This window comes from Nelumbo nucifera, chromosome 8 (genome assembly GCF_055504915.1).
Source record: "Nelumbo nucifera cultivar China Antique chromosome 8, China Antique-T2T, whole genome shotgun sequence".
In the NCBI taxonomy this organism is placed as follows: Eukaryota; Viridiplantae; Streptophyta; class Magnoliopsida; order Proteales; family Nelumbonaceae; genus Nelumbo; species Nelumbo nucifera.
The window spans coordinates 56,858,053-56,873,710 of NC_142656.1; the positions used below are offsets into that span (position 1 = coordinate 56,858,053).

The window sequence follows — 15,658 nt, forward strand, 5'->3', positions numbered from 1 at the left end:
GCATTTTTCAACAATTGAAATAGGTTCAAAACTTCAAACGTAGATGGATCAGATCCGAACCTAAACCCGATTACAACGACTTAGATCCCACGATAAGAACAAAGTAATGGCAACGGGGCGGGGCGGCGCGGGTTCTGCATATCCGTCCCAACGAGCGGTTAAAATTCCTGCCCCGACTGAGGCGGGGAGGGGGCGGAGGGCCGTGGAGCTCTGACGGGGCGGGTCAAATTGCCAAAGCAATTTTAGGGGCAAAACCGCAAACAAAAGTCCAGGGTGGGGGTTTTCTGTACAAGACAAAGTACAGAGCGGCTATCTGTAATTTATTTATAAAATAGAAGGTGTTTTAACTCTAATCTGTCCATCGCATGACTCCTCTAAATGAAAGATAAAAGGTTATGTGAGTTTTCTAGTAATTTAACGAAGTAACTGGGCGTGGGGCCTGTGTGGTGAGGTGGTAGGGTGAATATGCCGTCGACGCCTTTCTATGGTTAATTGGAATCGGAAACCGTAGCCAGGGAAAAGGAGGGCGAGAAGTAGAGAGGGAGGAGAGAGAGAGAGTGCACGACAGTGAGGCAGAAAATCGAAGGCCCTAGTTTCTCTCTCTCCGTAATTCTGTAAAGAAGTCGTCCCTTTCTTCGATAATTAGGGTTTCTACGACGAACTCAAAATGGTCAGTATCTCTGATAGAATTTCGGTTCCAAATTTTCATATGGTCAGTATCTCTAATTGTGTTTATTTTATATCATTTTATATTCATGAAGCGTTTAGGCTTTAAGGGTACGGTTCTCTTTTTGTTTCTCTTTTTATCTATCTTTTTCTTGAATCAAAGACGATTGACTTTGCTGTTTTTTTGGATTGACACCTTGTTTCTAACCTGAGTGTCGTATTCTAAGATAGAATTTTATGTTTTAAGCAATTCGGGTATTCTTTGCGATGATCATTTACAGGATAATAAAGCATTATTCCCCGAAACAAATTATAGTCATACTAGAGAGAATCATTAATCTTCCTATATTTTGGTGCATATGGGTTCATCCACCAATCTTTTCAGATTCCTTAAACTGGTTTCACCACAGTTTTCACAGAAAATAATTATGTCATCAGAAAATTGCAAATGAGACACCACCACTTCTGATCTACCCATTCTCCAACCTTACACTGCTTTTCTTGATCAGCTTTGGTGATTTGTCTACTCAAAACCTCAGCCACAAAAGTGAATAAGAATGGAGATAAGGGGTCACCCTGTCTTAGTCCTCTTTTAGCCTGGAAGAAATCCGGTGCTATCCCATTCATCAAAATAGAAAAATGTGCTGAGCTAATACATTCTTTAATCCACATCCTCCATATTTCACCTAACCCCATCTTTTCCATTAAATTCAATAGGAAGGACCAATCCATCATATCATAAGCTTTTTCAAGGTCCAATTTACAAATCAAACCTTTGTCACCTTGTTTTCTCTTAGCTTCTACACACAAATTTGATCCACAATTTGTCTCCCCTCTACAAAAGCTCCTTGGTTCTGAGAGATAATATAGGGCAGTACAGTCTTCAACCTACCGGCCAGGACTTTAGCAATGATTTTATACAAGCTACCCACAAGACTTATCAGTCTGTAATCCTTAGGGGTTTTGGCCTCCTTTTTTGGCACTAAAGCAACAAAAGTTGCATTTGCTCTAGGCGATAATTTTCCTTCTTGATACAATTCCACAAATACATCCATTAATTCATCTTTCAAAATTTCTCAGCAATCCTGATAGAAAGCCATTGAAACCCATCTGGCCTCGGTGCTTTAGATCTATCCATCGAGAATATTGCTGCTTCATGTATCTCCTCAATAGTGAAGGCTCTTTCTAGGAGGTTAACTTCGGATTCTGGCACTCTGTTCCACTGTAAATCTCCCAATTCTGCCATGTTTTCATTAGAGGATGCTAGGATTTACTTAAAGTGATCCACAAAGCATCCTTCAATTTCCTCTTTTGCAGTTATCACTCTTCCATCCACCTCTACACTGTAAATTTGGTTTTTCTGTCTTCTCCCATTTGCTAGAGAGTGGAAAAAACAAGTATTTCTATCCCCTTCTAGAAGCCATTTACATCTAGATTTTTGCCTCCAAGAAATCTGTTCTTTTCTTAGAATCTCTTCCAATTGCACTTTTAAGTTCCATGTTTCTATTCTATCCTCCACCCTACACTCTTTCTTGGCCTCCTTTTGGTCCACTTCCTCTATTTTCCTGGCTAAATCCTCCTTTATGACCTCAAGTTTTCCAAAATCCTCTTTGTTCCACTCCTTGACCTTTTCCTTCAATCTTTTCAGTTTCTTAGAGAATCTCACCACTTTGTTTCTAGCTCTAATCCCATCTTTCGACCACCATTCTTTTAACCTTTGCAAAAATATTGGAACTTCTAGCCACATGTTTTCAAATCTAAAGGGTGTGGGGCCACCAATAAGATTTTCTTGGTAAAGGCTTAAAGGGCAATGATCAGAAGTCACTCTAGGTAGAGCTTTTAGTGTCAAAGTGCCCCACAGCTCTTCCCAATCAATGGAGAACAGGAATCTATCCAGTTTTGAGCACCACTTGATTTTCTTGGAGATTTGACCAGGTGAAAGAGGCTTGTAACAAGGTCGGCTCTTTTAGTTCTAGGGACTCAATCAGGGAATTGAAGTGTTTCATGCTAGATGTTAAGGGTTGGTTGGGGTTGTTTGTCTCATTTGTATATCTTATTTCATTGAAATCCCCACCCAAACACCACGGACCCTCCCATATGCCTCTAATTGCAGCTAATTCTTCCCAGAATGAGTTCCTCTCTCTATATGAATTCAGCCCATACACATTAGTCAATATCCACTCCCTTCCATCACTCATCCTCTTGGCTTTTATTGATACCGAGTACTAACCTATTAGTTCCTTCTGACAGTCAACTTCCTCATTCTTCCACATTGTAAGGATTCCACCCGAGGCACCCCACGACGGGGCAAAAGACCAACTTAGACCCCTACAACTCCAGATACTTCTTTTCCACCTTCTGTCCAAGTCTGAAAGCTTTGTCTCCTGTAACATGACTATAACCGGTCTCTCCTTTCTTATCACATTCCTAATGATTCTCCTTTCCTTTGCACTTCCTAAACCGCTTACATTCCAGCAAAGCACTTTCATTTCACTCTTTTTTCCCCGACCCTAATTCAATCCCAAATCCTATTCTCCTCTTTTCTTCTCCCTTTTCCTATTTACAGTCTTCTCATAGGACACACCACAGGCTAGCCTTTCCACCTCCATTCTTCTCTTTCTTTTTTTATCATCTTCTACCCCCTTTCTAAGATAGACCTTTCCTTTGGCGAACTTCCTTTTGGCTTCTTTTTGTTCCTCTCCTTTTACTTTGGGTATCTCTCTACAGCCTTCTTCTCCCTCATCCAAATGCAGTCTTCCTTTTCCTTCTCTTGGGTACCTGCAATAACTTCATTTCCCCTCTCATCCTTTTCCAAAAACCATCACATTAAACAATTTCTCCTCATTGTCTTTTCCACCACCCCCTCCTTTTTCTATTGCACATAGGTCATTATTCGCCACCAGTGACGTTTCAACAGCTGGAACTGCAAAATCCAAAGGCTGAAGGTTACTACAAGGAAAAAAATCAAATGAGTTTTGACAGAAAAGTGGGGGCGAAGACAGAACTGGGTTGAGAGGAGGGGGGAAGAGACTCCCTGATATTTTTTTGAAGAAAAAGTTAACTTTATTTGGAGAAAAGAAAGGTACATGAGAAGATGTACACAGCAATTAAGCACTCAGAAAGTTACATAGGCAAAAAACTATCACTAAAAAGGGAATCCTTGTGAGCGCCAGATTTAGCTAGACTGTCGGCTTTAGAATTTAGCTCCCTCGGAATCCAGACTACATGAGCATTTAGAGAAGAGAGGATGTCTCTCGCTCGCTTCAGCCAGGTAGTGGGCTAAAGCCCAAGGCCCATTGTCCGGGTTAGAAAGCCAGTTAATGGTGTTGGCTGAATCTCCTTTAATGGTAAGGTTTAGTAAGCCCATGTCTTTTGCAATCCTGATGCCGGTTAGAGCTGCCATGACTTCGGCCTTTGTTGAGGAGGCTATCCCCTTCCACTTCAGATCTGAAACTGCGGGAAGTGATGAGCTGTTTATGATTAGAGTGAAGAAAATTTATGGCGTTTCTTTGAAGGTCATCAAAAGTAACTCCTCTGAAGTAAATTGAGTTGGAGGTCCACAAGAAACATCTATAACAGATTATAGAAATCAGCTCCTCAAAGTTTTTTGTTCTGTTGGTAAACACCCGGTTGTTTCTCTCTTCTCAAATGCTCCAGAAGATAGCATGAGCAGCAGACAGCCATAAAGTTTTTCCTCTTTTGCTTAAACCTCTTCCGGACCATTGCCCTAAGCAATCAACCACATTTTCTGGGAATACCCAGCTGTATTCAAAGAGTGATAGAAAGAAATTCCAAAATTTTCTAGTTTCCTCACAGTGAATCAGGATGTGGTTGGTAGATTCCCCAGCTTTAAGGCAGAAACAGCACACATGGGGAGATAGATAATACCTTCCATGATTCTTTTTCTGAAGGAGGTAGTAAGTATTGATTTTCTTTAAGCTGGATTCCCACACAAAAAAGCATACCCTGGAAGGGATATGAGCACACCAAATTCTCTTGTAGGGGTACTGATCAGTAGCTTGATCTTCCCTAACTAAAGCCTTGAAGCAAGACTTGGTTGAAAACTTACCTGATGGGTGAAGGGTCCAAACACGGAGATTTGGGGAAATTTGGGAGAGGTATACCTCTCTCAGGGTATGCAAGAAGCTAGTGATTTCACTAAGTTCCAGGTTCCTTAAAGGTCTCCTGAGATTTAGATTTCAGTTGAAGTAAGGGGGGGAAGGGGGTAAAACCTGGGATTTGGAAGCTTCTTGGTTTATCGTAAGGTTGAATAGGCAAGGGAAGGAGTTGGCTAAGGTAGAATTACCCCACCATAGATCAGTCCAAAACTTAATTCTGTCGCCCTTTCCCACCTTATATCTGATAAAGGATATGAAAAAAGTGTAGTTTGAGATTATACCTTTCCAAGGATGGGTGTCTTTGACCCGATTCAAGTGGAGCTTGCTATCCCAACCGTTGGCGTGCTTTCCGTATTTGCTAGTAATTACAGCAGTCCAAAGTACATTTGGTTCAAGAGGGAATCGCCACAACCATGTACTGAGAAGAGTTGAGTTTCTTTCTTTCAAGTGGCCTATTCCCAACCCACCTCCCTCCTTTGGTTTGCTAACCTAAGACCACTTCACAAGGTGAGAGCCCCTTTCCCCACCTCCTTCCCAAATGAAATTTCTCTGAAGTTTTTCTACCAGAACTGCTATCTTGTTGGGCATGCAGAAGATAGAGAGGTAGTAGGTGGGAAGGTTTGCCAATGCTGCTCTAACTAGAGTGAGCCTCCCCCCTTTTGACAAGTAGTTCCTTTTCCATGTGGCTAACTTCTCACATTTTTCTAGAATTGGTTCCCAAAAGTTTTGATTTCTCGGGTTTCCTCCAAGGGGCATCCCTAGATAGAGGAAGGGGACGTTTTCTACCTTACATCCCAAGATCTCTGTGAAAGTGTCCAAGGAGTGAGTAATACTGCTCTTTGCAAAGTTTACTTGCAGTCCAGAAATCCATTCAAAACAGGTGATGACCCATTTCAGATTTGATACAAATTCTTCATCAGCCTCTAGGAAAAGGATGGTATCGTCGGCAAACTGGAGATGAGATATCTGGGTGGCTTCCCATCCGACTTCAAAACCTCTCAAAAGACCAAGAGAGATAGCCTTGTTCACCAATTGGCTAAAGATTTCTGTGACTAGAGTAAAGAGCAATGGGGAGAGGGGGCAGCCTTGTCTTAATCCTCTGCTAGCATTAAAATATCCTTTTGGTTGCCCGTTTATTAGAACTGAGAACCAGGTGGAGCTTATACATCCCTCAACCCATTGAATCCACTTGTTTCCAAATCCCATTAATCACATTATTTCTGTGAGACACTCCCAATCTACTTTGTTGTATGCTTTTTCCAAATCGAGTTTCACAATCACCCCTGGTTTTCCATTCATCTTCCTCTCATCAATGCATTCGTTTGCAATTAGGATGCTGTAAATGGTTTGTTGCCCTTTGACAAATGCAAACTGATTTGGGGAAATGATTTCCCCTAGGACTTTTTTTAGTCTTTCGGCTATAACCTTTGCTAAAATTTTGTATACACTCCCCGTCAAGCTGATAGGTCTGAAATCTTTTGCTTCTAGAGTACCCTTTCTCTTGGGAATCAAGCATATGAAATTAGAATTGTTTCCTTTGTTGACAATGGTTGAATGATAGAAATCATTAAACACCTGCATCAAATCTGAACTAATTATGCTCCAATAAATCTGATAAAATAGAATTGGGAAACCATCAAGGCCTAGGGCTCCATCTCCATCCATGCTAAAGACAGCATCCTTCACTTCTTGATCTTGAAACTCTCTTTCTAACCACAGACTATTCTCCTCCGACAGTTTAAACCCTTCCCAAAAGCTTATGGAGAGTTTTTTGTTTTCTTTCTTTGAGTAAAGATCTTTAAAGAAGTATAAGAAAGCTTCAGAAATTTCCTTAGGGTCCTCCACTTCTCGTTGCCCAATTTTTAATTTTGTTATAAGATTTCTTTTCCGCCTCCCAGATGCAAAAATGTGGAAGAACCTGGAGTTATTGTCCCCCTCCTTTAACCATCTGACCCTAGATCGCTGTCTCTAGTAAACTTCTTCTCTTCTTACTACCTGTTCCCGTTCTTTTCTTAGCTCAAATCTTCTCCTTCTTTCGTTCTCATTTAGGTGCCCACTCTGCTCCTTTTGGTCTAACTCATCCAATTCGGATAGGATTGCTGATTTCTCTTCTTTGAAGGCTTTAAATTCCTCTTTGGCCCATCCTTTTAGCTTCCGTTTTACATATTTTAATTTTTCCAGAAATTTGTACCCTGGCCAACCTTCTGTCTTGCATTCCTCCCACCATGAGGCAACCTTTTTGCAGAAATCTTTGTGATCTGTCCAGAATTTTTCCAGCCTAAAAGGGGTTTTTCCTCTGATCACCAAATCTGTACTTAAGGTGATAGGCCAGTGGTCCGAAGTACATCGAGAGCAGATCTCCTGAAAGGTCAGGGGGTAATGGGCTTCCCAATCTGAAGTAATTAAGAATTTGTCAAGCCTACAACTTATGGCATTCTCCTGCATGTTCGACCAGGTAAAGTTACCATTCCTTAGGGGGAGGTCGTGCAGCCTGTGTCTAGATATGAAGTTGGAGAACTTCCTCAGCTTCTATTTATCCTCTTCCCATTCAAATGTTCTTGACCGAATCTTGTGACATTGAAATCTCCTCCCACAACCCATGGAATCTCATCATGTTCATGCAGTGAATCCAGCTCTTCCCAAAATCTACTCCTATTTGATGGATCATTAGGGCCATAAACTGCTGTTAGGATCCAGGTAAAATCATCTGACTTGTTTGTGAAAAGCAGCGAAAGAGAGAATTCACCTCTATCAACTTCCACTCCTGAAACCACATCTTCTCTCCACATGACAAGGATTTCTCCTGAAGTGCCTATGGCTGGGAGTGTAGCCCATTTTCTGCCTCTTAAACACCAGATTGCTCTGATTAACTTTCTGTCCACCTCTTCCTTTTTGGTTTCTTGAATCAGAATAATATCAGGATTCTTTCTTCGGAAAGTATCTTTTACTAAGCTTCTCTTTATTTATCCACCCAACCCCCTTATATTCCAGCTCAGGATTTTCATCTTAACCTCTGATGATCTTACCCTTACCTTTTCTTCTACTCCCTTCTCCTGCATATTCCGAATTTTGATCAGCTATACCCCATTGTAGCCTCTTTAATTCCCTATTCGGTCTCTTTTTCAGAATTTTTGTTGTTCCTGATGTCACCTGGTCAACTCCCTTATCTCTTGTACTGTTCCATTCTCTACCAGAAACCTTGCCGGAATCACATTGCTGGAGGCCTAATTTTTTGGCCATCATTGTGACTACATCCATATTCTGTTCCCTGCTAGGACGGCTAACCAGTTCCTTGGACATAGAGGTTGAACCCAAAACCTCCACATAACCTTTGTTTGGGAGAGCCATTGGTTGGGACAGCCGGCCACCTGAACCTGGAACACAAGAACAGCAGGGGTAGCAATGGGAAGGTGAATCTTGATAATGATAGAAACAAGAAAAGTTCTGGATTTGAAATGGGAGTTGAGTTAGAGAGATTTGTGAGCTGGTTCGGTGGTCCCTCGTCCAGTCTCAAAGTTTTTGTTGGCGGAAAGAATCCCATAATCTAGGTCTACCAAGAGGACGTCTTCCAGCATTTCTACACTTTCCCATGCTTCTCTTTCTGCAAAGAGAGCTTTGGATCTGTTGAAGGCTATCTCCTGGGTATCCATTTCAGATTCTGTCCTATAAGTGCTCAAGTCTTCATCTGGCTCAGATTCTTCTTCTCCGGAGGAGTTTGGGGTCGAGATCTGCGACGAAGTTGGGGGTCGGTAAATTCTCTTTCTGCGATCGCTTGGACTTGGGGGGAGTTGCAGGGATGATTTCTTCGCTGAAAGTTGGTGTCGATGGGGGGCTTCCCTTGGGGTGGCCTTCGCCCTAGTCTGGAGGTGAGTGATAGCCCGCAGTTTTGGCAGGTTTCCTAACCGGGTCGGGTTTGGATATCCAGTGGGACTTCACAGCATTTGGGTCCGAAGCAAATAGCTCTGGTGCAGGCTTTGAGACAGGAGCCACGGATTCCTTCAAATTTTGAAATTTTTTCCTTTTAAAGCTCTTGGAAAAAAGTCTCTTCTTTTCCTTTATGTTTTCTTGGAAGGGGAAGATTTTGCTTCTTCCTTGCTTTACACGCCTCTGCCATAGTCGCCACCTTTTCTTTGTCCTTGACAAGAAAGTTTCCTGCTCTGGTCACCGGTTCGACTACAGCAACAAGGGATTCCCGAGTTTGTGAGTCGGCTCTCCGAGTTAACTCAGTGGATGGAGGAGGTAATTTTGTTTTCTTCTCTACTTCGATCATGGCGAAGAACCAGACATTTCTATCAATGATAGGTATCGAACGGGGGATGGAGTGAACTCCGTAGTCTTTCACCTTCAGACGGGCAAAGCTCAGCTCCAACCAGTCCTTGGTTTTGGGGTCAATCTCTTCCAGCCCTCCACATAAGCTTCATATCAGAGAAAACACCTCCTCTGACCATAAATGAAACGGGAGGCCATGAACTACGATCCAGCCATCAAAACTTAACTCGGAAAGAACTGCGTTAACAGTTGACCACAACCGATCGATCTTCACCCACCTACCATAAACGAGAATCTTCTCCCACAAGTTCTGGGGAATGGAGATTTGCTGAAACTCCTAACTCCACTTTGTTCTAAGATAGGTCGTCAGTTTTTGAACACACAAAAGTGTTTTTCCATTTGCCGAAGGGTCTCGGTTGATTGGCTATGGAGATGTGGGCGGAGCTGCCAGCCTTAACGATTCTGCTCGTAGCCAATATGGGTGGGAAATCCCCTTGTAGAGGAGCTTCAGAGATTGACGAAACAGAACTCGGGAGAAGAGAATTTAGTACTTCAACGAAAGATATCCAACCTGTTTTCCTTGCTTCTTCGGGGATGCAAATGAATCTAAGCTTCTGAGCAAGCTCCCAACAGCTTAAGCGAATGAACCTACCCCATCTATTTTCATTTATTTGAATGAGCAACACCTTCCCTCTACAAACATGTTTTTGTTCTCTTATCGCAATCTTTTGATCTTTGATCGCCTCTCGAAGGAAATCTCCTAGCCATTTTGCCTCTTCTATTGACTGTGAGATTTTCGACCAAGCACCTCTACCTCTCTTAGCCAAGGCCAGAACACCATCGTGTTTGTGGAGTGTTGAGTCAAATTCAAAGGTTTTTTATCCTATTGCTACTAACCATCGCATGGTTCTTCAGACTCCCTGATCTTGAATCTGGATTTCATCAATTCCTCCAAAGACAAACCCAGATGGTTCAGGTTCAGGTACAGTGTCCACCTGTGCAGCTGGGGGGAGTTGTTCCTCAAGTGGTTCCAAAGTCGGTTTGCTATGGAAACCCGTCTCCACAAAACTGCCACCCTGTCTTTGTTCTTGATTTGTATCTATTTTCTTCTCTCTCTGAGAATCTCCTATAGGCTTTCCACTTTCCGTAGTAAGGTTACCATGTTAGACAGTGTATGCCCTTAGCTCCAATCAGAATGATGTACCTTATGACATTTATTGTAAATGAATAAAGTACATATTTGATTCATGTTATTATGGTGTGTTTCTGTGTAATACCCTTAAACTGGACACATATGAGACTTGTGTTAGTTTAGAATGTTCACAGCCGTTGGATAAGTCTGGGGAAGATTTATCCTGCTAAGGCTGACACTGATGTGCCGCCAAGTTGGTTGGGGTAGCCTGTCCCAGCCGCCAGGGTGAGACCCGAGGTACATGCAGTGTAGGTTTTCTTGAAACCCTGAACCGGACCAGAATTCCAATATTGCCCTGGACCTTGGTGATTAGTGGGCAAAACTGGAATGTTACACCTGACCCCTAGACTCGATTATGATACTGCACTAGGTGTCGGATTGGGTTGTCTTTGATATGCCAATCAGTGAGATCCTTAAAGGGGGTCAAAACCTGGGTATGTTGGGACAGCCCGAGAATTCATCTGAGTGGGTGATCATAGTGACAGGATCAGCCCCTTTGTCGGACAAAGATAATGATCGGGGATGCACTCTCTTTGATGGAAACCAAAGCTGTCGTCAGCCGATTTCAATCGTTGAAATTTGTTTTTGCAAAATATATATATATTTATATATATATATATATATATATATATATATATATATTATGGTTTCAAAATGTTTGCAAAAAGTTTTAATTCTCGGGATCCATGTGAGTAGAGAGTGCAACACTGTTCCTTGTAGCTGAGGGAGATGTCCTCTCTTGTCGGGCAGTGTTTGATCATTATGGGCTGAGAGGTTAAGTGTAAGACCATTGAGGGTAATACCTGATGGGCTAATCTTGCATCTGCCCACAGTCCCTAGGTTTTTATAAGGTGGCTTGGCCCAAGGACCACTTAGTGTAAGTGTTGGGCCCATTAAGAGCCCATGGTGATGGGCTTAGGGGTTCACTGTCCATAACAGTGAATTCGGGCAGGCCTTGTAGCAGAGGCTAAGCTGAACCCATGTGGCTGATGTGTAGATCAATGTTTGGGTCCCACGCCATAAAAAGAAACCCAACTGGGCAACAGTTTGGAAGGTAAGTGAGCGCATGGACTTAATGGACCTAAAGCCCAATTCGAACTGGTCTAATTTGATTAGTTAAAGAGGGGTGGATCTGGGATTGGATCAGTAGATAGGATAGGGAGTTATCCCTATCCACTCAGAGAGTCTATATCCAAATACAGATTTGGATTTGGAAACTCCTAACAAGATTAGGAGGGCCGATCTAATCTGCAGATAAGATAAGGCATTATCCTTATCTCTTAAAGAGAACTCCTTATCCAAATACAGATTTGGATTAGGAAACTCCGAATGAGATTAGGAGCTCTCTTTAAGGCTATAAAAGGAGGAGGGGGCAAACCATTCTACACATTCAACCTCGGAGATCAGATCTCAGATCACAAAGAGAGAAGACAACAACAATGTGACTGCACCATCTTCTCCCTGCGTTCTCCTCCAGTTGCCGCCATTGCCAGTTCGATCTCCATTCTTGTAGGAGTGATCAAGAAGCGTTCTTGATATCAGTCTTTGGAGAAAGGCTGATCTAAAGTCATGCTCACAGCCTCCATCGAATTTTTGCTGAAGGATTCGGTTCTTGGTAAGAACACTATTGATTCTGCTCCACCCTACACTGTGTCATCTTCAGTGGGAGCAGTCTTTGGAGATTTCTTTGGGCGTGAACACCTTCATTGGAGGATACTGTTTCTTCGTATCAGGTATCTCCCTCTCTTACCTTTTGGTTTCAAATCTGGTTCGGTTCTTGGTTCAAGATTGATCTTTGAAAATACAGATTTTCTAAAACAGGGAATGCGATTCCTAGATGGGAGAGAGAGAAATTTTTGAAATTTCGGCCTACCTTCCTGCAGGGTTCGGCCATCCATATGATGGATCTCTTATCCCTTCATACCAACCCCTAAATCCTGTATCTCCAGAATCTCCGTACCAGCATCTTCAGAGAAGAGCAGTTCAGTTCCAAAAGCTTCAGAGTCTAAAAGTTTGCAGGTCTTTGTCGAGTTGATGTTACCAATACTTGACAGCAGATCACCCTCATCTTCCACATCTCTTAACGCCTCCCAATCTGAATCATCTTCAGAGTCTCCTTGCGAGATCCTATTGTAGCGAGGGTTTGGCTTCTCAGACGTCGTGGAGTTTTCTTCAGTCGCTGGCCTCCAATGCAGCTTCAACCCAGTTGCTGACGTCTTTCCCGCAGCCGGAGGAAGAGGAGGGGAGGGTTTTCTGATCGCCGTTCCTGTTTGGGGACGATTCGAGTGGATAGGCACACTTTGGGATGATGATAGACCATAATCATTGTCCCCCATCAGCGCAAGGGAGCTTTGCGCATGACTTTTAAAAGGGTTACGTGACCCAACTTGAAAGACCTGGCCCAAATTAGACTTTCGGATCGGGTTATGTAGACCCGGGTCAGACTTTTCAATTGTTTTTGTAAATTGAGCACGAGGTGGCCCTTTTTTCGATTGCAGCACCTCAGCATAGGATTTCTTTTGGGCCGTTGGATCCATTTGCATTTTTTCAAAAAATCTCCCTTAAATGGCCAAGCAGTCTCCTTTAATCTATTGCCCAACTTTTCAGTTTCCATAAACGCCTAGTCAACTTGACCTTTCGGACGGTCCACCCAGCACTCACCACATGGCCTCCAACAGTCCATGTCATCATCTTCTTCTACCTCCAAACTGTTCCACAGCCTTGCTTCGACTTCCGACGCCAACCACACCTTTCTCCAACAGTCATCCGCGAAGATGTCCAGGTTTCTTGGGATTTTTTCCAATCTTCCACCTGCAACTTTAATCTTTGCCGTTTGAAGGTTTTGCATGCAAAAACCTTCCAGACCCCACCACAGGCCACTTCTATCTTATGGAATATGTGCTCCTGCCAGAGGTCGAAGAGTAAACCCAGAATCTTGATAACTATGGTCTTCTGCGAGATATTCAGTTTGTTACAGGAGGGTGACCAATTTTCCACTGCAATCTGGCCAAGTTTGGTTTCAAGGATTCTGCTCACAGTCTGAAGTTCGGCCATGTCAAGTATTGCTTTATTCTTTTCAAATGGGATGAGGGTGATTTTCTCTTTTGGCTGAAGCGTTTCCAATAGGATTTGCAATACTTCTTCCCAATCCTTAACCTCTGTTTTCACTTTCACAACTTTAGACCCCATTCCTTCCATCCTATATTATTTTTGAACTCGTATCTGTCGAAAGTACTGTTATAGGAGTAATCTTTTTAGTTTGCTTTTGCTGGTTTGCTTTCCTAGTTTGGCTCTCACTCACCTCCCCAGATTTTTGTTCTTTCCTCATAGTTTGCTCTTCAGTATTCAAGAACTCCCATTTTTTCTGGTTGAAATCATCAAGTGCACCTGTGACCATCTTCCACCCCTGTTTAGCTTGTCCCTCCGGAAGGCATACTAGTTATTTCTCCCTTTGCCAAAGAACTCTGTTAGTAAAATAAATCCTCCATTTCTGTTCCTTCTATTTTCTACTGTGAATCTCTTCCCATTGTTTGTCGTTTCATTTCCCCACCCTTGTATTCTTTCTACAAATAGAAGGCCATCTACGAAACCTTTTAGCCAGTCCACTACTTCTGATTCCATTATGATAGTTGCTCGTCGGTCTCCCCTAATTTTCAATAGCTTCTTCCCTCTGCTTGTTATTCCCTCCATAAGGACCTTCTTCTTCTTCAACTGAAGTATTTTTCTCCATTTTGTTGCCTGAACGAAACTCTCCATTTCTCCTAGTTCTCTCTTCTCTTCCTCTCAAGGAATCTTTCAACCTTCACGTTGAGATGCAAAAATGACATCATTTTCTTCTCACAGATTACTGGTTCAGCAGGAGTGGGATTCCCGCCACCACCTCAAGGAAAGCTCACCAGACTTTCTTCTTTCCATTGCTATATATCCAAAACTTTGAATCCTCTCCTTGTAACCAACTTACTACCAGTTCGGAGTCACCCTCAACAACCAACTTCCTAATGTTCAGATCATTTGCTCTTTGAACACCTTCCAACAGGGCCAGCACTCTGGTCTAAGGGAGTTAGACACTAAACTTATAGGCCTAAAATCTCCAGGCTGGATGGCACCTTGCTTCTTTGGGATCAAAGCTAAGAAGGTTGAGTTCATCCTCCGGCTAATTACTCCCCTTCTGTGGAATTTCCTGAAAACTATCGTCAAATCATTTTTTATTATCTCCCAGCAATCTTGATAGAAAGCCAATGTGAATCCATCAGGCCCAGGAGCCTTAGATCTATCCATAGAGAAAATGGCTTCTTTGACCTCAACTTCCTCAAAGTTCTTCACCAGAGATTGTGCCTAGTTCTCTTCCAAACACTCCCATTCTAGTCCATCCAAAGTCCACCTTTCAGCGAAGGCTTCAGTAATTTCTTCTTGATCTGTGATCTCAGCCCCTCCCACTACTAAAGAGGAAATTGAACTCTTCCTTCTACTATCATTTGCTAAAGCATGAGAGAACTTTGTGTTGCCATCACCCTCCTTGATCCATTTCTCTCTTGGCTTTTGTTTCCAACTGATTCCTCTCTCAGTAAGGTATCCTCTAGCTCCTTCTTTAAAGACCATTTTCTTTCTCTTTCATTCCCTTCTAACACACCTTGCACTTCTTTCCTATCCAACTCCTCAATTTGAGCAATCAAGCTGCCTTTTTTTTCTTCCAATCTTCCAAATTCCACTCTATTCCACTCCTTTATCTCCCCCTTCAACCTTTGTAATTTTCTCAAAAACTTTTGCCCTTCCCAAACAGGTTGCGGGCTTTGGGAATCCCACCACTCCTTAACCTGTTTCTTGACATATGCATGCTTTCTTGCAATGTTAAACTTTTTGTTGGTATATTCCTTGCAATATTATTATCTATTAATTATTAATGATGTGTTAACTGCAATCTGCTTGCCTAACAGCATAAATTGGGTAGAGGGCACCGTGACAAAGTTCAGCAATTCATGGCAATAACTGGAACAAGGCAAGCATTTCAAATTTGCATTTTCTTTTTTCTTTTTTCCTCTTTTTGCTCAGATTTTTATCTATGTATATTTTATTTGATTTCACATCGTGCTTGCTTCATTTTCTTTATTTCTTTTTCTGATAGTTTTGGTGTGCATGAACACATGTATGTACAGACACATTCTGACCAAAGGCCCTATATTTTCCAATTAATAGCCATAGGTGTTGTCAACTCCACCACCTAGAAGCTTAACATTCCCTGTTGAACAACTGCCAAATTGAGCAGCTCTAATAGCAAATTTGCAATGATTATCCTAGGCGTGTGAGGCCTATCTGGGAAGAACATGGAATTTTGATCCCATATATTTCACAAATGGCAGCCAAGATGCATATCCACATGCTTTCCTCCTCTTGTAGGAAGGAGGTTTATGGCATA

The 15,658-nt window shown here is 42.4% G+C and overlaps 1 protein-coding gene across 3 annotated transcripts in view; it reads left to right on the top strand.

Moving 5' to 3' along the window:
• The first annotated feature begins 484 nt into the window (after positions 1-484).
• Positions 485-15,658, top strand: part of LOC104590290 (uncharacterized) — a 58,677-nt gene continuing 43,503 nt past the window's right edge. For all 3 annotated transcript variants that reach the window (XM_088893203.1, XM_010248888.3, XM_010248890.2), the window contains exons 1-2: positions 485-670; positions 15,180-15,241. In XM_088893203.1, the coding sequence (XP_088749329.1) occupies positions 668-670; positions 15,180-15,241 (65 nt within the window). In that variant the 5' untranslated portion in view covers positions 485-667. The remainder of the gene's footprint in view (positions 671-15,179; positions 15,242-15,658) is intronic.